Source organism: Cololabis saira, chromosome 9, assembly GCF_033807715.1.
Source record: "Cololabis saira isolate AMF1-May2022 chromosome 9, fColSai1.1, whole genome shotgun sequence".
In the NCBI taxonomy this organism is placed as follows: Eukaryota; Metazoa; Chordata; class Actinopteri; order Beloniformes; family Belonidae; genus Cololabis; species Cololabis saira.
In genome coordinates, this window is record NC_084595.1 from 48004123 (window position 1) to 48028575 (window position 24453).

The following is a 24453-nucleotide window of genomic DNA, read 5'->3' on the forward strand; positions in this document are numbered from 1 at the left end:
TCATAAAGCGCCTTTCTACAAAGAAATGTATGTTTTACATCTCATTTATTCATTCACACACGCACTAATATATTTGGGAAACAGTTAGGCATCAAATATAATATATTTAATTTTCTCAGATGGCAAAAATAAGAACAAAGAATAAGAAAAAAATAATTGATCCCACATAGGAGTAATTCATGTTATATCAGCTATAGAGAACAAGGTAGTGCCGAAAAACAATATATATTCCCCCCACAAAAATAATAAAAATAGAGAAACATATTTTCTCATCAACAAAGCATATTTTACATTTTCATACATTACATTACATTTTATTGTTATTGTTATTTCATTGTCTGAAAAATTGTTCAAATATGTTATTTTGTTATTTGAATTTTTTTAATTTGTTTTGTTGATGAAAAAATATGTCCATCATTTGAGATCACAGGGTGATCTCAAATGATGGACAAATCTTCCACTTTCACTCATAGGATCAATTGCAACAGTTAAATGAAAGCCCTACCTCAAATCAGCTACCTCTTTTCTACGCTTCCTACTACCCCAACAGACAAATCTCTCAATACTTCAATTACTCAGTTCTATTGGAAAAATAAAAATCTCACTCTCAACATTACATGGAGGATTTTTTTCACTTGTCACAAATGTTTACAGATCCTTCTGGTATGGGAAGAAATCTCTTTTACACCCATGAGTTGAAAGGGGTGTAATCAATTCATGGTCACATGGATTAGTAGGAACATGTTGAATATACTGTACTTAATAAAATAGAGTATACATTGACCTCTGTCATTTTTCATGTAAAGAATTAGTTTAAAAAAAATAAAAATAAAAATAAAAAATTGTTTTATAAATTATGATGCAATTATTATTAGGGCCCGAGCACTGACAGTAAGAAGGCCCTTTTGTATGTCTAGGAATTTTTTTTCTCGTTTTTTTTTTTTTTCCTTCTTCTGACGAAATGAGGGCCTTTTTGCCCCATAAACGTGCCCCAAAAGTCACCAAATTTTGCACGCAAGTCAGGCCTGGCGAATCATTTTATATTTAATGCTTTGCATTAATGGGTGTGGCCTAATGGCTCAACAGCGCCCCCTAGAAAACTTTGTGCCTTAAGCCCCACAATACGGTTTGACGTACATGCACAAAAATCGGTACACACCTTTATCATGTCGCAACTTAAAGAAAAGTCTCTTGGTGCCATGGCTGAAACTGAACAGGAAGTCGTCCATTTTGAATTAATCATGTAATTTTGGCACAATTTATGCCATTTCTTCGGCCGTTAATGTGGCCCGAACCGTAACATGCACCCAGGTGTGTTATACATCAAAATTTGTGTCTCGATCCTACAACGAGGCGCATTACTTTTCTCAGTAAAAAGCGTTACCATGGCGATGATAGACGCCAAAAAGTGCGCCCCTCCTTCATCTGATTGGTTCAGACAGATAAAACTTTGTGCCTCAAGCCCCATAATACGGTTTGACGTACATGCACGAAAATCGGTACACACCTGTATCATGTCGCAACTTAGAGAAAAGTCTCTTGGTGCCATGGCCGAAACTGAAAAGGAAGTCGGCCATTTTGAATTAATCGTGTCATTTTGGCACAATTTATGCCATTTCTTCGGCCTGAACCGTAACGTACACCCAGGTGTGTTATACATCAAAATGTGCGTCTCGGTCCTGCGACAACGCGCATTACTTTTCTCAGTCAAAAGCGTTACCGTGGCGACGATAGACGCCAAAAAGCGCACCCCCCCCTTAATCTGGTTGGCCAATATTTGATTGTTCCTACTTTCTGCCATAACTTTTTTTTTTTTTTTAAACATTTGTTTATTGGATTTTCACAGAGGTATACAAAGCAGAGGTAGTTTTGTAGTTACATGCAAACTTCCAGTACAACCCAGTAAATAGAAACCTTATAAAAGAAAAGACTGCGTTTACTTTTTCACCCCAAAAATAAAAAACAAAAGAAAAACAACATCAGAGACCAAAACAAAAACATAACATATAGGACATACTGTAAGCCAAATTAAAAAATAATAGTAATAACAAATAGAAAATCAAACATCAAACAAACATAAAACATCAGTCCAGAAGTAGAAGAAGAAGAAGAAGATTTACCGTGACCCGCGCCGCAGCGCCCCACCCCTGGCACAAGTTTATAAAGCCACTATTCCACCGGACCTCACCTGTCCGCCACTAGAGTAGGATCCAGACATCGTACAAAGGTGAAAAATGGACCCCAGGCCCTCCAAAATTTGTCCACAGAGCCATTAAGGGAGAATCTGATCTTCTCCAGTTTAAGATTATACAAAATATCCCTTATCCAGTGGGTGTAGGAGGGGGGGGAGCGACTCTTCCAATTTATCACTATCAACCTCCTAGCCAATAATGTAACAATGTGACGTAGACCACAGATCTGATTATATATATAACTGAAATTACCCCCTTAAAGGTATGTAATGGACGTAGAAAGGTATCTATAGCAGACTCATTTGGGGAATTAGGGAAAGTGGGAAAAGTTTTCTGTAAAAAACTGCGCACCTGTAGATATCTAAAAAAATGTTGTTTGGGAATTGTGTATTTATCTGAAAGCAGTTGAAATGAAGCACAAACATTATCGACATATAGATCATTGAAGGAATGAATACCATGTTTTGACCAAGTTGAGAAGGCACTATCTATTAGAGAGGGATGAAAAACGTGGTTTGATGCCAATGGCGCATGAATAGAAAAACATTGTAAGCCAAAATGGCGTCTAAATTGGATCCAAATTCTAAGGGAGGTCTTGACCGTAATGTTTGTAGTGTATGGGGCGGTAGATGACCTAATGGGGGAGTGTGCTAAAGCAGCCAACGTCACCGGCCGTGTGGAACTCGCCTCCATAGCCAACCACGTTGGTGGAGGGTCAAAAGTTTCATATAGCAGCCAGTACTTCAGAATCCTGATATTGGCAGACCAGTAGTAAAACCTAAAGTTAGTCATTGCCATTCCTCCAAGAGACTTGGGTCTCTCTAAGCATTGCTTGCGTATCCTAGGTACTTTTTTATATAAACTCGGTGATCATGCTGTCTAGTCTCCTAAAGAAAGTCTGAGGAAGAAAGAGGGGGATACATTGAAATAAATATGTAAACCGAGGAAGAATATTCATCTTAACTGTATTGATGCGAGCAGCTAGAGAAAGATTGAGTATAGACCAACGTTCAAAGTCCTCTTTGAGTTTTTTCATTAAGGGGGCAAAGTTAGTTTTGTTTAAATCCTCATATTTACGTGCAACATAAACACCAAGGTATGTAAAACCCTCCATAGCAACCTTAAAGGGTAGATTACGCAGGGGATACTTCCTAGCTGCTTCATTAACTCATTGACTGCCAGCCATTTTCAGAGCAGAGAGCTCCATACTGCCAGAGTTTTGAGGCATTTTGGCTGATGTTCAAAGACCCACAGAATATTGAGTTTTAGGAGTACATAAACATTGAAACTATGTCAAGAAACTTTAGACTCTCGTGAACATCAAGGGGAAAAAAATTTGTGTTTATCATTTTCCGTTCTTTAGATATCAGCAGTAGAACATAGGGTGGTTTCAGCGAAAACACAAGGTTTGGATCAAAAAACCGAGATAATGAGCTTTTTGTGCAGAGAGGCAATTTGAGCAGAACGGTGACTTTGATGTCAATATTTTTTGTTGTAGTGACCCCTACATAATCTGAACAGTTGTTTACTTCTATGAAAAAAAAAATTCAATGGAAAAAATTGACTTTTGATAACAAAACAATTTATTCAAAACAATTATACTATATACAATACAGGTATCTTTTTTTACAATGACAATAAAGGCTATTCTGATTCTGATTCTGAAGTGTGTGTGTGTGTGTGTGTGTGTGTGTGTGTGTGTGTGTGTGTGTGTGTGTGTATGTGTGTGTGTGTGTGTGTGTGTGTGTGTGTGTGTGTGTGTGTGTGTGTGTGTGTGTGTGTGTGTGTGTGTGTGTGTGTGTGTGTGTGTGTTAACCCCTACAAATAATTTGTTTTTGTGTGGTAGGCTGTGAAACATTCTCCTGCATGCAGGGGGACACTACAGGATCGGCACCACATTTTGGTCTCGCTACGCAGACCCCTGCGTATACAAACGCGACACCTCCTCCTTGGCCTCATCATTTTGTCAGTAGGCTGCATGTACACAAGCTTATGATTTTTCATCTGCCCATCTAGACGACTCTCTGGGTCTGTGTTGTAAGGGGCCCTCTGTTTGCCTCTGCCTTGCTCGGAGTCCCCGCCCCCCTCAGCCCCCACACCTGCAGGATCCTCCTCCTCCTCCTCCATCTGCTCTCCCACCTCATCCTCATCCTCATCCTCATCCACTTTTCTTTTTGAAGTCCAGGACCTTACTACTTGCCTAATAAATTCCAAATGGGATTTGCACTCCCCTGGGTTCTGGGTTCTGTATAGGACATGAGCGTTGAACATAGCAATCTGAAACAGATAGGCTACAAACTTTTTGGACCAGTTTAGCGACCTTCGGATAAAGGGGTTCTGATCCAATTTGTCAACCCCATTCATGCAAGCGTTGTATGCAACGATGCATTCTGGCTTCAGCTGGGACACCTTGTGTTTTTGTCCTTTCTGCCACACGTCCACCCGCTCCATCCTATCTTGGTGGCAGGTTGTCACCATTTTCACAACCCGTTTGTCCTGCCGCGCAAGAATCTTTACCCCCCCTTTGTGGCGCACAATTTTTCCTTCCGTCCCCAAGTCAGACTTTGTCACCTCAGTGATGACCTTTGGTTCCCCCCTGTTTTTGCGGAGAGTTCCACAAACATTTACATTTGCTGCTACCAAACGCTCACAAAGTGCCACAGAGTTGTAGAAATTATCCATGTACAGTGTGTAACCGTGACCTTGGAGACGATCTAAGAGCCCAAACACTGTATCTGGCAGGGTGCTTCCTACCCCAACATAAGGCTTCATGTTGAAACAGTACCCTGTGGCAGACTCACATAATATATATGACTTAATGCCGTATTTCACGGGCTTTTGAGGGTTGTACACCCTGAAGGAGAGACGCCCCCGCCACAGCATCATCCCTTCATCAATGCATATATTCTGCCTAGGTTGGTACAGCTCTTTAGATTTATCTACAATGTAATCCAACACTGGCCGGACTTTGTACATCCGGTCATTGTAATCCTGGGCTCTGTTGTCATTGAAATGAAGGAACCGCCATATGAGCTGGAACCTGTTTCGTGACATAGTCTTGGAGAAATACGGGGTGGCATCAACCTCATCTACGCTCCAATAAAGCTCCAAGTTTGGCTTTTTTATATAGCCAGTGAGGAATGTTAGCCCAAAGAATGATTTAATTTCTTGGACTGACACCGGTTTCCATGCATTTTGCCTACTGTGTGGTGGGGGAGTGTAGGGGTGGGCCTCAAAATATTGACGTGCATACAAATTTGTCTGCTCCACAATGTGGCCTAACAGCTCATCAGTTAGGAAGAGCTCAAAGAAGTCTGCTGGTGATTCAGAAGTCATCTCTGCAGCAGCGCTCTGCGGACCAGGTCTTGCACTGAAGGGGATCTTGTGTGGCTGCCAGTCACTTTCCTGCCAATCAGGATCCTGCCCACCATCTCTGCTCGATGCACGACCTATAAATTATACATACATATATTCCATTACCTATATGTTATACATACCAGATGCCATTATCATAAAAAGACAATGTACCGTGAAGATTTTTTTACCTTTTTTTTTTTTACCACTGCCAACAGGGTGTCTGGGATCCATGCCCGATGCATCATCTGTGAATTACAGAAATATATCTGTATATTTATAACTGTAAAAATACATTTTTTTATCACTACTGTAATGTGGAGATTTATTTTACCTTTCTTCTTTGCACTACCACCAGGAGTGGGACCGGGCCCTGTGGAGCGAGATCTAGGCGTATGATCTGTGAATTACAGAAATATATCTGTATATTTATAACTGTAAAAATATATTTTTTTTATCACTACAGTGTAATGTGGAGATTTATTTTACCTTGCTTCTTTGCACTACCACCAGGAGTGGGACCGGGCCCTCTGGTAGTGGAGCGAGATCTAGGCCTATGATCTGTGAATTACAGAAATATATCTGTATATTTATAACTGTAAAAATATATATTTTTTATCACTACAGTGTAATGTGGAGATTTATTTTACCTTGCTTCTTTGCACTACCACCAGGAGTGGGACCGGGCCCTGTGGAGCGAGATCTAGGCCTGAGATCTGTGAATTATAGAAATAAATTATAGTAAAATCATAATAAATTATAGAAATGGATTATAGAAATAAATATGTGAATCAACATGTGAAAGACAGTAACATTAGTTGCATTGCTGAGTGAAGACTATCATTACTATCATTACTAAGCTGCTACCTCGTTGCTAACAAGTTCTTCTCTTTGAAGTCTTTGAACTTCTTACCTCGTGGTCTTGGCGGCTCTGGGGAAGATGAAAGGCTGCCATCCGTCAATCCCGACGCATACCATTCATCAGAAGAATCAGGATCAGGTTCACTGAATTCTTCATCGTTTGTTTCAGGATCAGGTTCATTGCAATCTTCATCGCTTGGTTCATCTTGTTCACCCACTCGAACCTTTGATGTGCCCAAACGAAAGCTGTCTTCAAGCTTTAGCTGCCGATATTTCCCTCTGTCGTCTGTCTGTCGTCTCGCCATTTCTCTTCTGCACCGCGTTGCAACTTCCTCTTCCTCTAGCCCCCACCCTCGCGATCACTCATCCAAATAGGCACTTTGCTGCCATCTGCTGGCATGATATTTACTGACAAGTTGCACCAGGCTTTTTGCAAGCCTCTCACATTAAAAAGCATAATTGACGCCAATCGGCGTCAATGGCAGTGAAAGGTTGTAAATAGATTGACGCCAATCGGCGTCAATGGCAGTGAATGAGTTAACAGGAAAAATTTCGCTTTTGCTTAAGTTAAGCTTGTAACCAGATATCCGACCAAACGAGTCAAGGGTATCCAGAGCGGCTGGAACTGAGACAGGTAAATTGGAAACGTACAAGAGCAGATCATCTGCATAGAGAGAGACTTGACCCCATGCCTAGAAATGCCAGTAATACATGGATTTGTTCTGAGTGCCACAGACAGTGGTTCTATGGCTAAAGCGAACAACAGTGGACTCAAAGGATAGCCCTGTCTGGTAGAGCGGTATAGACGAAAATAGTCTGATTGATCATTATTGGTCCTAACGGAGGCCAGCGGGGATGAATAGAGCAGCTTAACCCATGAGATAAAATTTTCCCTAAAACCAAACCGCCCCATGGTGTAGAACAAATAGTTCCACTCCACCCTATCAAAAGCCTTCTCAGCATCCAATGATATTAAGGCCTCATGGGTGGAAGGGAAGGGGGAGGGGTTATAGATGGCACCGAACAACTGTCTAAGATTGGAGAATGATTGCCTCCCACAAATGAACCCTGTTTGTTCTGGAGAAATAATAGACAGCAAGCGAGACTCCAGGCGTGAAGCCAGCAATTTTGACAATAGCTTAAAGTCCACATTCAATAAGCTAATTGGGCGATAGGATGTACAGTCAAGGGGATCCCTGCCCTTTTTAAGAAGAAGGGAAATGGAGGCCTGAGTAAGAGTCTGGGGGAGACACCCCGATCCGAATGCTTCATTGAACATGTCCAGGAGTATTGGACCTAGTTTATGAAAAAACTTCTTATAAAAGTCGGATGGAAAACCATCTGGTCCCGGACATTTCCTGCTTTGCAAGTTTGAAGCAGCCGCTCTAAATTCTTCCAAGGTGATTGGTTTCTCCAACTCCTCAATTACAGGTTGCTCAATGGAGGGAATGTCTAGATCATTGAAGAAAGTGTCGAAGGCCGAGTCAGAGACCTGGTCTGAGGAGTACAGTTTGGAATAGAACTGTTTGAAGGTATTATTCATTTCACAGGGAATAGTTGTAATACCGGAATCCGACCGAATCTGTGGAATGAGGTTGGAAGTAGACCTTTGCCGTAGTTGGTGTGCCAATAATTTACCTGCCTTATCGCCTTGTTCAAAAAAACTGGATCTTGTCTGAAGTAACAGTTCTGTGGCATGATTCGTTGTGAGAACGTTATATTCTGATTGTAGAGTAAGACGCTCTTTATAAAGTTCTGAAGATGGGGAGTCAACATATGTGGCATCAATTTGGGCTATACGTTGAGATAAGTTAGCCAATTAATTTTTCCTACACTTATCCTCAAATCGTGAATAAGAAATGATCTCCCCTCTAATGTATGCCTTAAGGCTCTCCCACAGCAATGCGGCCGACACATCTGGGGTCTTGTTGAAACTTAAAAAAAAAATCTATTTGTTTAGAGACAAAATCAACAAAGCCCTCTTTGGTAATCAGACGAGTATTAAGACGCCATGGTGCTCTCATAATTGTAAAGTTCCTAAAGGAAACCTTCATTGATACGGGAGCATGATCCGATATGACAATGGTATCATATCTACAAGCAGACACACTAGAGAGTAGCTTATTATCTACCAAGAAGAGATCAATACGGGTAAAGGTATGATGGACCGGAGAGAAAAATGAGTACTCTCTTTTAGACGGGTTAAAAAAACGCCAGGCGTCAGTTACAGCAAACTCAGACATAAAGGATTGTATTACCTTAGAGGATTTCGAGGGGGCACATACCTTAGCAGATGAGCGGTCTAGATGAGGACAAAGCCAGCAGTTAAAGTCCCCTCCCAGTATCAGATGGTGTGAGGATAGATCTGGGAGTATGCTAAAAAGGCGTCTAAAGAAGGCATCCTCATCCCAGTTCGGAGCATACACATTCGCCAGGGCAACACGAGTACCATGAATCTGTCCATTGATGATAATAAATCTACCATTAGGGTCACAGGTAACATTCGAGAGCTGAAAAGGGACTGACTTATGAAACAGAATAGCTGTACCTCTTGATTTCCCCGCAAAAGAAGAGTGATAGATCTGCCCCACCCAACTCTTTTTAAGTTTCAAATGATCAGAGGCTTTTAGGTGGGTTTCTTGCAGAAAAATGATATGTGCTCCCAGCTGTTGAACATGATGCAACACTTTACTGCGTTTTATAGGGTTGTTAAGTCCTTTACAATTGAAACTAGTGAACTGAATTTCACCCCCACCCAACCTATTCGTCAAATTAGCTTGAGCCATAAATATATTCAGATACCATTGTATGTACCAAGGCGGGCGCCGTCCCACAGCAGATCACAAGACCAGTATTAGACTGATGAAAACAAAAAAAACAACAGGCAAAAAACAAAAACCGGAATACACAAACCTCACCCCATCCCACCAACACAAAAGCAGAAGCAATCCCCCGCAGGGGATGCGCGCAACCCACCCCTAGTAATACAAAACCCCTATCACGCCATATAGTAGCACACCTACAAGGCTACTAGGGCAAAAAAAAACCTCCCAGTTGAATGTGACCACAAATTAAAAATTAAAAAGGATCCCAAAAATGCACATTAGTACAATAACACTGCTGTTAGAAACAAGCTAAAAATCCAGGTAGAAAAATAAACTACTATATGGGGAAAAAGGAGTACCCATGGGTATGAAATAGGGTGAAAAACAAATATAGAAAAACTGCACCATTAACCTACTGCATACAATAAAAGGAGAAACCCCATCAGATGTGAGAGAAAAAAGAGGGGAAAAAAAACAAAAAACAAAAAGGGAACAAAAATGTTAGGTGCATCCCTCAATAAACTTTGGGTACACACATATATATATATATATATATATATATATATATATATATATATATATATATATATATATATATATATAAATATAAACAACCTAAGATGAATAAATTATGTATTCTTAGTCATTATCAAGTATCATTGCCTAAATATAAACAACAACAAAAACAAAGATTATCTTGATAAAAAAAAAAAAAAATCTAAACCAACCTTCAAGTTGTAACCCCCCCCCCCCCCCCACTACAAAACCTGTGGAACATATATTAAAAGAATAAAACAACAACAACAAACCTAATTGCACTGAAAAATAAGTGTGCAAAAACAGCAGAGAATGAGGGAGAGGGACAAAAGAAAGCATTAAAGTGGAACTCCACACAACCTGGCAACCTGGCCACGAAGACAGCTCACACACAGTCAGTGATAAACAAGGCTCAGCCGTCCAGGCTGCAGCACCCGATATGCATGGGAAACGTAGTCAGTATAGATCTTCCGGCCGCGGTGGCCAAGGCACTCGGTAAATGTAGTTCTTACCGCGAGTGAAAACGCAATCCAGCCGACGCGGTCCCAGCACCCGGGGCACGCGGGAGTTGTAGTCCAAAACAAACGAGACAGCTCAGCCACCAGCCAGCCCAGCTCGTTAGCTTAGCTTAGCTGAAGCTAAGCTACCTCATCTGGAATGACCACTTTTTTAAGGTTCTTCACAACAAAGTCCATCGCCCGAACCGGATCTTCAAACCTACGGTGTTTGGCCGTCTGCTGGTGTGATGCGCAAAACCGCAGGAAACATTAATCCAAATTTCACGCCAGGGCAAGAGTGTAGCCCCCTCTTCACGGCTGCAAACGCGGTCCTCCTCTTTGCCACGGCCTGGGTGAAGTCAGCGAAGATAGACAGCCTTTTACCCTTATAGTTGAGAGGGGAGCATTCCCCGGCTCGGCGGAGTATCAGATTACGGACCTGAAACAGGTTCACTCGCATGATGAGAGGATGCGGAGGTTCCCCTTCCTTGGGTCGGGCTCGCAGGCTACGATGACACCGGTCCAAGACTGGCGGTTCGTCCAAGGAAAGCAGGTCCTTCAGCAGCTTCGCCACAGAATCAGTGGGTCGCGGACCCTCCACGCCCTCGGGTAAGCCTATCAGTCTTATATTATTTAACCTCTGGCGAGATTCCAAATCTTCACACTTGTCTGAGAGGGATTTGACCAGGCCGGACAACGTGCTAACCGTAGCCTGTAGCTCAGTAACTTCGGTAGCCTGGTCACTCGCCGAGCGTTCCAGCTCCACAATAGATCAGCCCTGAGCTTCCATTTTAATCTCCATCGGCTTCAGCGCCCCAGTCATCTCCCTCTTAACTGTATCAGCCACAATTGCATCAAATCTGGAGAGAATGTCAGAACGTAGGTCGTCCATCATCACTTTGATGCTCTGCAGCAAGGCCTCATTAGCATCGGGCCTCGGCTCGGCTTCCGCACTTCCCACAGTGGGATCTGACGTCTTGGCTGGTGCACGCTGGCGACGGTCTTGTTGTTGTTGTCTTGTTGTTGACATTGTAGCTCGTTCTTCGGACAAAAACTACACCCAAAGGGAGAAAAAGTACTATCGAAGCGTAATATCACTCCCGAATATAAAATAGTGCAAAAATAATATGTTTTAAGTCACATTCCGGCGGAGCTGTAGCAACACACGTGTCACATACTTCCTTGCCAACAGCGCCCCTTTCTGCCATAACTTTTGAATGGTTTGACATAAAGACTCGTGAATGGTGTCATCGGACATTGTTTTGAGTCCTTGACCATAATTGGTGCAAATTAGCCCCGCCCCTTCTTCTGATTGGTCGATATTTGATAGTTCCTATTTTCTGCCATAAATTTGCACAAATGCACACTCAACTTTTGAATGGTTTGACATAAAGAGTCGTGGGTGGTGTCATTGGATTTGGTTTAGAGTCCTTAACCTTAATTTGTGTAAATTGGCTCCGCCCCTTCTTCTGATTGGTCTATATTTCATAGTTCCTATTTTCTGCCATAACTTTTGAATGGTTTGACAGAGAGAGTCGTGGATGGTGTCATTTCTGATATGCTTATGATGATAAGTTGAGTTTTATGTGAACAGCAAAGGCACTTTTTATAGTATTATTGACCTAGGAATGTGAGTGCGAGGGCCCGTTCATCACTGCTTGCAGCTTTAATTTTCAATTATTATTTTGTCTCCTATAATCTCCTAAAAGATAATCCATGTTGTTTTCATCTACTTTGTTGTACACACAGTGCATATCTAATGATTTTCATTTTCTAACATTGTTTTTAATTTAATTTCTTTAGAAAGAAGACCCCTTAGCCAACCGCACAATTCTCTACCAGATGCTGGCACTGTATGACTACTCTGCTCAAGGCCCAGAGGACTTGGAGTTCAATGAAGGAGACACTATTGACATCCTGGGTGAAGGTGAGATTTGCGTTACAGATCTTAGCACAGCAGTAAAAAACATTTAATCTGTTAAAGGGCTGTTAGGGTTAGGATTTCGTGTTTTTTTATCTGCTAGACCAAAGGAAAAACCTAGAGAACACAATTCAAGCTTTATTTATATCATGCACAACAGACATATATATATATATATATATATATATATACATATATATATATATATATACATATATATATATATATATATATATATATATATATAGGCGGTGGGTTGCCTCCCTCCTACTTCTCCCCTCTGTGGGGTTGCCGGTGGCCTGGGTTCCGGGCTCTTCCGTGTCGGCCTCTGGTCTCGCGGGTGGCAGGGTTGCTCCCCCCCCTCCCCCACTATAGATACGCTTTGTTTGGTTTATTACACACACACACACACACACACACACACACACACACACACACACACACACACACACACACACACACACAGTCACACGCATATATATATATATATATATATATATATATATATATATATATATATATATATATATATATATACACACACACACACACACACACACACACACACACACACACACGATCATATACATATATATATACACACACACACACACACACACACACACACACACACACACACACACACACACACACACACACACACACACACACACACACACACACACACACACACACAATCATATACATACACACACACACACACATAGACATACACACTGGCTTGTTCACCTGCATGCTGGCTCTCTAGTTTTTGGGTTTAAAGGGGAGTTTTTCCTTGCCACTGTTTGGCTTATGGCTTTTCTCCCACTATGGGAGTTTTTACCTGCCATTGTTTATATAATAATTGCTCGGGGGTTTATGTTTATGTTTATGTTTATGTTCGTGTTCGTGTTCTGGTTCTCTGGAAAGCGTCTAGAGACAACATCTGTTGTATTAGACGCTATACAAATAAAATTGAATTGAATTTAATTGAAATAGGCCTCATAACAATACATAACAAACCTCCTGTGCCTACTGAGCATAAATAACATGTCATAATCGAAGGAGAACTAATTAAAACGGATGTCCTTAACATGAACCTATTGTATTATTGAATTATCAAGGACGCTTTCGTGTTTTTGTGTTTAGAAATGTTAAAATAGTTATATATAAATATAAATATAAATAATAATGTGTGCAGAGAGACTGTGTTTGGTCTGTCCCTTATTATTTATTCAAACCTAGAGGGGATACAAATGTTGCCCCATGATCATTTATTTTATAATTTAGAAGCTTTTGCAGTACTTCAATCATTGTTTTATGATTTTAAATGATTTTGTAATCACTTCCTAATTGTAGCATAGAATTACAGTTGAAATAACACAACATTTTTTAAATGTATGAAGATAAAAAAGCCTTTAGATTCAAGGAAGCTCAAAGTTGTGGAAGGAAGAAAAGGAGCAAAAATGCTGTAATTTTTATGACGGTAGAGACTTTAATTATCGAATTTAAACAAGTTAAAAGAAACCTGCTCTGAAGAAGTCATCTGTTGTTCATCTGTCCTAGGGTCCCATTCTGAAAATAGGTTTAACATTGGCACTCTCACTCTCCTGATAAAGATCTGAGCAAATTTGACAAAAATGAAACCAGTGCCAGACATATTTTCTGACATCCAACAAAAATAGCTTAGTTTTGATGTATAATTTATGAGGGGCGAGTGAAAGGTGTGAAGGTTTGAAACTGATTTTTTTTTTCAGATTATTTATCTACCTCAGAAACTTAGAATAAATCATCAGCTAGTTTACATTTGGCGGGAAAATATTTCAAATAACCATGAACATGATATGTTAACATCAAATTTTCATGTGCCCCTCTCCTTCTTTCTTGTAGTAAATGAAGAATGGCTGGAAGGACACTGTGCAGGAAATATCGGCATCTTCCCCAGCTGCTTTGCCTACAAGGAGAATGACATCATCCAGGGCTCAGAATTTTAAAATAGTTCATGTTTTTGTAGTCAGTAATCTCCAATAAACTGATACCTATTAGGCCATATAGTATACTCAATGATTTCATCATACTACTCTGTTTTTGTCCTATATGGTATCATTTATTTCTTTAGTGGTTAAGAATATTACTTGTATTATTCTCCTCTCGTTATGAATCTCCACACTCCCATACAGAAGAGTGTTATGAAAAAGTATACTCCACAGATGCTACCAGATAAATGATTTAGCATCCCAAATCTTATGCTTACTGGTTCACTCAACATTCAAATGTTTTCATGATGAAAATAATGATGCTTTTATGTTGTGTAGCCTTGTCCATAGTTGTCTCCTTGTCTTTGAAGTAGAAGACCATCTCATTTTTATGACGCTAATGAATATGTTTGTATAAAACTATATACTACTGGTACCTTGAAAAGAAATACACGAGAATGCTGATGTATTGTATATTACATTACTGACCTAAATAGACCTTTTTTAATCTGTATTTGATGGTGACTGCAAACTACTTAGATATTTTCTCATTATAAAGACACTGAAGCTGTCTAATTAATCTTACAATGTTCGTGAGAATTACCACCGTTTACTAGTTAGAATATTTAGTCCTCACAAAATGAATAAAAACAAATATATACAACAATAATAAAACTGAATTTGAACTTTGCAACATAGCATGTGGTATGACAAATTCCTTATTTATCTCACACACTTCCCTCACATATGGACATAAGCAGTCCAACCCCTAACCACTACTCCAACAGGTTCTATAGTGACATTCTTTTAAAATGTGTAAAATTCAAAATGGAATCTGGCTGGAATAAGGTGACCCTTCCACACGCAACGTCCGGTCAGAGAAGCCCCACCCTGTCTGGTGAAAAGAAGCTGCTCACTCCTCAAGTAAGGATAAAAATAAAATGATAAAATAATAAAAAAAATTAAAGCTGCAAGCAGCGATGAACGGGCCCTCGCACCCTCGTGCACATTCAGGCTGCAGTGGAAGCTTGTATGACTTGCATGTAGATTCTTCAGGCCTGGACATTTAGCGGATGACACCACCCACGAGTCTCTATACCAAACCATTCAAAAGTTATGGCAGAAAGTAGGAACTATCAGATATCGACCAATCAGATGAAGGGGGGGCGCGCTTTTTGGCGTCTATCGTCGCCACGGTAACGCTTTTGACTGAGAAAAATAATGCCCGTTGTCGCAGGATGGAGACGCACATTTTGATGTATAACACACCTGGGTGCACGTTACGGTTTGGGCGCCGAAGAAATGGCATTTATTGCGCCAAAATGACACGATTAATTCAAAATGGCCGACTTCCTGTTGGGTTTCGGCCATGGCGCCGAGAAACTTTTCTTTAAGTTGCGACATGATACAGGTGTGTACCGATTTTCGTGCATGTACGTCAAACCGTATTGTGGGGCTTGAGGTACGAGGTAAGTTTTCTAGGGGGTGCTGTTGAGCCATTAGGCCACGCCCATTAATGCAAAACATTAAATATCACATTTTTCACCAGGCCTGGCTTGGTGCAAAATTTGGTGACTTTTGAGGCACGTTTAGGGGGAAAAAAGGCCCTCCTTTCGTCGGAAGAAGAAGAAGTAGGAAAAAAAAAATCCTACAAATACAATAGGGCCTTCGCACTGTCAGTGCTCCGGCCGTAATAATAAAAAGCAAAAACAAATTACACAATTAAAAAAAAAATTTCCAAAAAAAAAACCAAACAAACAAAAAGTTATAAAATAACACAAAGTAGCAGTTGTCAAACACAGAGTCGTATTCTTTTTTAATTCAAAGAAAAGAAATATGACAATGGTGCTAAAAAGGGAGAGAGGAAAAAAGAAAACCCACCAATTATTATGATATGTCTTCATCAAACTGGCTTTTATTATTCAACTGATATGCATTAGATTATATTTGCAAGTAAAGATTTGATAAAAAGGTGAGAGCATGTAACAGGATTGCACCTCATCTTAATACCTGATTATGATTTAATAGTGCTGAGCCACAGCACGGCTAAGTTAGCCACATGCTAACTCATTCACAAACATCATTCATTCTGCATTACACAGGAATAGGTACCAATAAAACTGAGCTCATGTTCTGTGTTGTATTTAACTTTCAGACCAATATCACCATGGGATCCCTGGCTGCTTCTTCCCTTGTCGTTGCCCCCCCCGGCCGCTGCTGGGGGGGCTGGCGGTGGGTTGCCTCCCTCCTACTTCTCCCCTCTGTGGGGTTGCTGGTGGCCTGGGTTCCGGGTTCTTCCTTGTCGGCCTCTGGTCTCGCGGGTGGCGGGGTTGCTCCCCCCCTCCCCCACTATAGATACACTTCAGGTGGAGCTTTGATAAGACTATTAAGGCTGAATTATACTTCTGCGTCAAAACGACGCCGTGTCTACGGCGTGTGGTTTTTGGACACGCAGAGGACACGCCGTCACATGCGCCGTCTCTGACGTGCACCTCCTGAAAATTGTAACTACGCGTCGAGGAGACGCAGACCACACGCAGACCGAGAGGGCTGTGATTGGTTCGTTTGAAAGCGAAGCATTTCCGGTTTCCGGTTTGAATCAGTAGTGAACTTCCAGGGCTCTTTTCTTCGTTTATATGTGATTTTTTTTGTTTTTGTTTTTTGCACAATAGTTGTCCTTATCTCTTTGATTTACTGTGACCGGAAAAAGTCGGATAAACCATTCAGAAAAAGATCGCTAACTAGTGGCCGCGGGGGGTACTGCACCGCGACCAAATGGAGAGACGGAGAAGTCCGAAGGATTCGTGACGACGTCACGGGTGCGCCGTGTGCTCTGCGTGTGTGTGACGCAGAAGTATACCCGCACCTTTACACACACATCATTCAGTCACATACGTATACACACACATACACAGCCACACAAACATATACATACACACACACACACACACACACATGATCATATACATATATACACACACACACACACACACACACACACACACACACACACACACACACACACACACACACACACACACACACACACACACACACACACACACACACACACACACACACACAGGCTTGTTCACCTCAATGCTTGCTCTGTAGTTGTTGGGGTTAGTTAGTGGTAGCTTAGCTCAGACTGTGATTTGGGTCGATTACTGCTCGTGTTTTGGTCGGCTCCGTGTCGGTTTTGTGTTTTGTTTGTGGTTTTTGTTGCAGATTTCCAGTGATTGACGTGTGTCTCCGTGTGTTCCTGCTTCCTGGATTGGCAGTGGACGTAATCTTCAGATAAAACTAGTTTGTTGAGGAAAAAATATTAACTCTTATTTGTAGCTGCAGAGGAAAAAAATAATCTCACGAGGAAAACAAAAATATTGCTCAAGCCTCGGAGCCTCTTCAACATAATATAGCAGTAAAAAAAGAAAAAAGAAGGGATACAAAACATGTACTATATGTTGTACTATTATACAAATTTATTGAAACAAATGGCGAGTCAAACATTTACCAAAGCAGCTGCCAAACACTACTAAACAAGGTAGCCTAAGACGGTGGTTGTGCAAAACTGCGGCAGAAATCCTTTTTAAAGAGTGGCGCTCCGACGAGGAGCTCCATTCTTCAGTAAGGATTTCATATGGATCCAGACCGTTAATAATCATTATTTTCTCCATATACCACTCCCTGGCTTCCTTAATTAAGGTATCCCGGTAAATTCCAGTTCCTTTCCAGCAGTTTAAGATCTTTTTTTTTTTTTGCATTCCGTCTGTTCACTTGGTGAAACAGAAAAGCGCCCCGTCTTCTTTCATCAAAACAAACGGGACAGGAGTTTTCCGGCAGTACGCGCTGGTGCTCATGGGAAACGTAGTGTTCTTTCTGGTAAAGCACTACCGCTTTTGTCCAAAGGAGCCGCCAAACTCAGAAAAGCTGAAAGTTACGTTGTGCTGCTTTAAATAAGTTTACAATTCTTCCTACTCCTTTTTGCATGTGTAAATTAAGATATCAAGTGTGAAATTCTTTAGTTTTGTTTTCTTATCTCAAATTGTTTTTTACATGTACAAAATAAATCAAATCAAATAAAAAAAAAAATTAACCAGTGTTTCTGGGTTTGATGGGCGTTTTGTCTCGCTGGTTCTGGTTTGTATGTCCAGTCTGGTTTCTTTCACGTTTTAGTTTTCTTTCATGACCAAAGGGGTATTCCAGGAAGCGGGTTTAGTGAAAATCCTGAGCTTGTTAAGCCTGAGATGAGGGAAATCCGGAGTTTTCAGTTCCAGAAAGCGAGTTAACTCAAATTCTGAATCAGTTACTGCGGCAACTGAGCCTGTGAACCTAACCTGCTCGGTACCAGGTTTACTTCAATAAAGCCTGAGCTGAGTGTCTCTCTGACTCCTCCCTCCTGCTGAGTCTGAAGCCGACATGGAGTGTCCTTTCCTCCGGAATCCGATTGAAGCTGAATCAGAAATTATTCGCAATGCCTTACGACGGGAGAGAATGTTAAGACTCAGACTCGATATTTTGTCTTTCCCCGATGAGTACCTCATAGAACGTTACCGTTTTTCTTCACCCTCTATTATTTACCTGACCAACATTCTCCGGCCACAAATTTACAACATCACAAACCGCGGACGTGCTCCCAGTCCTGAGCAAATTCTTTGTGTTGCACTTCGTTTTTTTGCAAATGGAAGTTTCCTCTACAATATTGGCGACGCAGAGCATATTGGCAAAGCAACTGCCTGTAGAGCAGTGAGAAAAGTTTGCCTAGCACTGAAACGCCTACTACATGCATTTGTAGTTTTCCCTGGGCACAAAGCTCTTAGGGCCAATAAAGAGGAATTCCACAGGATTGCAGGTGAGTGATATAGAAATAATTATGAAAGTGATGATATTTCAAATGATAATTCTGTTAATGACATTTGGCTGCTACCTCTGACTGGGATCAATAATTTTTTTTGCAGGACTTCCAAATGTGATAGGCTGCATTGATGGGACACACATTCCCATCACTGCTCCTTCCATAAATGAAGGAGACTATGTGAATAGGAAGTCCTTCCACAGCATTAATGTGCAGGTACATTGACTACTGTCTTACAATAACAGACTATACATCACAATATACTGCGACTAACGTCTCATTCTCTGCACTGCCAAGATCATGTGTGATGCTGCACACATGATCACTAATGTTGAAGCCAAGTGGCCCGGCTCTGTACATGACTCACGCATATACCGTAAGTGTACCCTGAGCAACAGATTTGCACATGGTAAGTAAAGCTTTGTCCAAATATCATTCCCTTGATTCCCTCTTTTAACACACTCAAAATGTATTCACTATATAATTACAGGAGAGTTTGATGGCTACCTGCTTGGGGACAGAGGGTACCCATGCATGCCCTCTCTTTTGACCCCTTACCCTGACCCTGAGCCGGGCCCCCAACAGCGGTTCAATGTGGCCCACTGCAGGACTAGAGCCCGGGTAGAAATGACATTAGGCATTTTAAAATCCCGGTTCCAGTGCCTGCGTAGACTCAGGGTATCCCCAGAGCGGGCTTGTGACATTATAGTGGCATGTGTTGTTCTCCATAATATTGCCCTTATTAGAGGAGAGCAACACCCTGCCATACAAATGGATGACCCTGAGGAAGACCAGCCCATCCACCCTGCAGATGTCCAGGATGGAAGAGCGGTCCGGGACATCATCTGCCAGAACCATTTCTCACATTAAGCTTCAACTGTGAAATAAAAACATTTCAACAACTTTTCATTTCTTCTTTATTTCCTACAAATACAAAAGCAACAGGGGGGGCGCTTGTGCGTTGTAATGGAGTAGACGTGTTTTGTCGGAGCTCCACGTTGCTACCTCCATTTTCCTAAATTACTGCACCTGAATGTTCATTTTTTCGCTCCCGTGACGCTATTTTTCACCCTAACCCGCGGCACATCGTTCTTTTGCCATGCCACCTAAGAAAGAAGAAGCTAAGAAGCCACCACAGGCTATCTCAACTGACTCCTCCGGCCTCATATTGGCCGCCATTGCTAACCAGAGCACCGAGCTCGCCAAGGTTTGCACGCTTGTGAACGACCTAAAGAAGTCGTTGGAGGGGCGCCTTGACTCCATTGAAACATGCTTATCCTCCCTCCAAAAAGAACACCGCGAAACCGGGCACCGTCTGGATGACATGGACGCGGCTATGTCGACCACTGACGGCCGCGTCTCGGCACTGGAGGCGACATGCAAAGAGCTAATGGAGGCCAACGGGCGCCTCAAAGCTAAAGTTAATGACTTGGAGGGTCGCTCCCGCAGGCTTAACATCAGGATCGTGGGTATTAAAGAGGGAGAAGAAAACGGTCGCCCAACTGAGTTTGTCTCGCAGCTGATACCGGAGCTTCTCGGCCGTGACAACTTCCCCAAGCCAGTCAAAATAGACCGAGCGCACCGCAGCCTGAAGCCCAAGCCTCTCGCCAACGAGCGACCGTGGATAATCATCGCAAGAATCCATAACGACTGCGACCTGGCCAGCATTTTCCGGATTGGCTGCCAAAAAGCCCCGCTGCAGTACAACGGCCAGAGGGTGTCGATATTCCCCGATTATAAGTCCGAGGTTTCAACTCAGCGCCAGGCATTCATCGCCGTGAGGAGGAGGCTCGTGGAAGCCGGCGCTAAGTGCGCGCTGCGCTTCCCAGCCAAACTCCACGTTGTTCACAACAACACGGTCAACGTCTTCGAGTCACCAGCGGATGCGGAACGGTTTGCCACTACACTGACTGAAAAATCATGACTGTTTGGTGTACAGTAGATGTTTACTTCCATTTAATGCAGGGAGTTGAATTATCAACATCTAGTTTTCAGCCTGGGAGCGTGACTTTTTTTTTCTCTTTTTTTCCCCCTCTCTCCTCCCCCTCCCTTTCCTTTTCCCTCCCTCCTCCCCCTCCCCTTTTTTTTTTTTTTTTTTCTCCCTTTCTAACCCATCTGGACTCTGAAACTAATTTTTTATATTGTCCAGCCCAGTCTGGTCCACTTCGGTGTGATTTTCTTTTTTATTTATTTTTTTCTACCACTTATACATTTGTATTTCACTACCTCAAACATCCCAGTATGGGTTTAAGCATCAGCTTGTTATAATTTTTGTTCTTGTAGGTGCACTTTATTGTTACTACTAAATTTGGAGGAGCACTTGGAGCCATTAGGATAGGCCAGTTTTTTGGGTTTTACAGCTTAGTTTCCTCTGTTACCCGGCAGCCTCCACAATGGCTAGAGGGTTCTGTCGCATAGTTTTTTTTGCGACTTTTGGGTTTTTTGGGGGTTTTTGCTTGTTTTCTGTGTGTTTTAAACTGCCAGTTTATCATCGTCTTTGTTATGTCAGCCCTCATCCTCTGTTCTTTTGTTTATTAAATGCAGGCTAATTTTGTTTCTAATGGCATGAGTCCTGTTACCTTTACTTCGTGGAATTGTAGAGGTCTTGGTAAGGCACTAAAGAGGGGGAAAGTATTCTCACATCTGAAATCCTTGTCGTCCGATATAATTTTTTTGCAGGAGACCCACATCCAACCCACTGAGCAGAGACGTTTGAGATCACTATGGGTGTCGCAAGTGTACCAATCTACTTTTTCGTCCAAGGCGAGAGGGGTTGCCATCCTTATCCGCAAATCTATTCCGTTCGTATTCGACTCAATAACTGGCGTCTGTATTAATGGTGCCATCGGTGTAAACCGGAGTCAAGTTCTCTCGTCTGATTATGTCTGACCTGGCAATAAAGCTTTTCTGATTCTGATTCTGATAACAACAGACCCAGGTGGGAGATACGTACTTGTCACCGGTGCAATCAATTCGTTCCCTTTGGCTCTCTTAAATATCTATGCCCCCAATTTTGACTGCCCTGACTTTTTTCGTAAAGTCTTTAATCTGGTTGCAGAATATAATACTCATAATATAATCATTGGGGGTGACTTCAACTGCTATCTTGACCCTCTGTTGGACAGATCTTCCAATAAAGCTGCCCCATTGTTGAAATCTGTAACAGTTCTCAATGATTTGGTGAAATCGTTTGATTTAGTTGATATTTGGAGGCTTCAGCATCCCCTCGATAGGCAATATTCTTTCTTTTCTCCTGTACATGGTAGTTTCACCAGAATCGATCATTTCATAGTAGACTCAAAACTAATCCCACACACGGTTAGCTCAACATATCATAGTATTTTAGTGTCTGATCATGCTCCCCTTTCAATCCAATTTGATTTTAACCTCCGTAAACCTTCATATGGCTGGAAATGTAATCCCTCTCTTAACTCAGATAAAACATTTCATGACTACATATTGGCTAAGATTTCAGATTTTCAGCTTGACAACGATAAAGGGGCAGTCTCCGACTCAGTTCTTTGGGAGTCTTTTAAGGTAGTACTACGGGGCCATATTATCTCATATCAATCGTCCACCAAAAGGTCCAGGTTGAGACGTTTTGCAGCTATCGAAGAAGAATTAGCAGTGTTGGAGGATAATTTCCGCAACACGAAGGATGAAGGTACCCTTAGTGCCATGTTAAAGGTGAAGTATGAGTATAATCAGTTGTTGGGAGATCAGGTCGGAAGTTATATCCACAAACTCAGCTAGGAGCTAGGCGATAAACCTGATAAATTACTTGCGAGGCAACTAAAAGGCATACAGGCTGACAGGGCAATTCACAAAATCTCCTCCGCCACTGGACAACTGATAACTGATCCCGAACTGATTAATGCTAGATTTTTAGATTTTTTCAGTCGGTTGTATACTTCCAAAGCTAACCCCAGTGACGCTGACCTGGATGGTTTCCTCAACTCCTTGAACGTTCCGACTCTTAATGAAGCTGCTAAGCTAGAACTGGATTCCAATATCACGCTGGAGGAAATAAAAACAGCGATTCGTTCCTTTCCTAATGGTAAGGCCTGTGGGCCTGATGGCTTTGGAATAGAATTCTATAAAAAACATATCGACATAATTTCCCCTCTTCTTCATCGCATGATTAATTGTTCTGTGATAGATGGAATATTTCCCAGCAGCATATATGATGCACATATCTGCTTCCTCCTGAAAAAAGACAGGGATAGCACTGATGTTGCGTCTTATCGTCCTTTAAGCCTCCTGAACAGCGATCAAAAGATTATTGCGAAAGTTCTGACTAATCGATTAAAAGAACATGTTGGCACACTAATTCATCCTGACCAGTCAGGCTTTATTCCGGACAGATTTGCTTTCTCCAATACTCGCCGTCTGTTAAATACTATATACCTCACAAAATCATCGCACTCTGCTGTTATCTTATTGGATGCTAGGCAGGCATTTGATCAAATTGAATGGAGGTTTATGTTCATGACACTCCAGAAGTTCGGCTTTGGCGGTAAATTCACGTCTCTTTTAAAAATGCTCTACGCTTGTCCCAAGTCCTCTGTCTTGACCAATCACGACAGATCTCCTTCCTTCTTATTACAACGCAGAACTAGACAGGGATGCAGCCTCTCTCCCTTGCTCTTTGCTCTCGCTTTAGAGCCCCTTGCTATCGCCATTAGATCTTGTCCTCAGATTAAAGGCATTGGGCACGGCGCACCTGATAGCCCTATTGCTCTATACGCAGACGACGTGATCCTGACTTTGTCTGATGTTAGGTTGTCCCTCACACCACTTTTAAATCTTATAAAGAACTTTGGGGAACTCTCTGGTTTTACCATCAACTGGGATAAGAGTCTGTTCATGCCCCTGTCCGACGGGCTTGACCCCGCCTTTCTCAATAACTTACCATTTAAAGTTTCCACAGAGTCCTTCGTGTATCTCGGAATCACCATCCCCAGGAACCCAAAACTTCTTTTTAAGTTGAATTATTCTACCCTCACTGACAAACTCAAAAGTATGACAGATAAATGGAGGCTTCTTCCTCTCTCGTTAATTGGCCGTGTTAATATCGTTAAGATGGTAGTTCTTCCAAAATGTATGTACCTCTTTCAAAACATTCCTATATATCTCACAGCCTCTTTCTTCAAGCTGATAGATTCTATCATTACTCCTTTTATTTGGGCGGATAAACCTCCTCGTATCTCTAAGGCACACCTACAGAAGCCTGCAGCAGATGGAGGTCTTGGCCTCCCTGTCTTTCGCCACTACTATTGGGCCTGTAACGCCAGAGCTATGGTTTTTTGGAGTCACTCTACTGCTGTGGCCCGCCGGAGCGTTTTTCTAGGTCCCTGTTGGCCTGAAATTGAGACTCAGATAGCTTCAGCCCATGCAGGTGCCTCCTTCCATCATATTTTCGAAATTGAATCTAC

The 24453-nt window shown here is 41.9% G+C and overlaps 3 protein-coding genes across 5 annotated transcripts in view; 2 read left to right on the forward strand and 1 right to left on the reverse strand.

Annotated features, from left to right (window-relative positions):
- noxa1 (NADPH oxidase activator 1) overlaps positions 1-14857 on the forward strand; it is a 54630-nt gene extending 39773 nt beyond the window's left edge. For all 3 annotated transcript variants that reach the window (XM_061729703.1, XM_061729704.1, XM_061729705.1), the window contains 2 exons: positions 12070-12193; positions 14078-14857. In XM_061729703.1, coding sequence (XP_061585687.1) covers positions 12070-12193; positions 14078-14181 — 228 coding nt within the window. In that variant the 3' untranslated portion in view covers positions 14182-14857. The remainder of the gene's footprint in view (positions 1-12069; positions 12194-14077) is intronic.
- On the reverse strand, positions 3072-5901 carry LOC133450827 (piggyBac transposable element-derived protein 4-like). Its single transcript, XM_061729732.1, has 4 exons — positions 5881-5901; positions 5738-5794; positions 4513-5641; positions 3072-3090 (listed from the first exon to the last, which is right to left on the reverse strand). The coding sequence occupies exons 2-4, from the start codon at positions 5778-5780 to the stop codon at positions 3072-3074; spliced, it is 1191 nt and encodes a 396-aa protein (XP_061585716.1). The 5' UTR covers positions 5781-5794; positions 5881-5901.
- A 3725-nt stretch (positions 14858-18582) lies between the features above and the next one.
- Positions 18583-19888, forward strand: LOC133451330 (putative nuclease HARBI1). The gene is made up of 4 exons (XM_061730295.1): positions 18583-19015; positions 19122-19234; positions 19316-19427; positions 19509-19888. Exons 1-4 carry the CDS (start codon positions 18583-18585, stop codon positions 19886-19888), a joined length of 1038 nt encoding a protein of 345 aa, XP_061586279.1.
- Positions 19889-24453: the final 4565 nt, after the last annotated feature.

Bases quoted from the DNA above. Each gene is read 5' to 3' on its own strand.
- LOC133450827 (XM_061729732.1), bottom strand. From the start codon at position 5,780: ATGGATCCCAGACACCCTGTTGGCAGTGGTAAAAAAAAAAAAG. The intron at 5,642-5,737 runs GTAAAAAAATCT...TATAATTTATAG, and splicing joins CAGTGGTAAAAAAAAAAAAG to GTCGTGCATCGAGCAGAGAT.
- LOC133451330 (XM_061730295.1), top strand. From the start codon at position 18,583: ATGGAGTGTCCTTTCCTCCGGAATCCGATTGAAGCTGAATCAGAAATT. The intron at 19,235-19,315 runs GTACATTGACTA...TGCACTGCCAAG, and splicing joins TCCACAGCATTAATGTGCAG to ATCATGTGTGATGCTGCACA. The intron at 19,428-19,508 runs GTAAGTAAAGCT...ATATAATTACAG, and splicing joins GAGCAACAGATTTGCACATG to GAGAGTTTGATGGCTACCTG.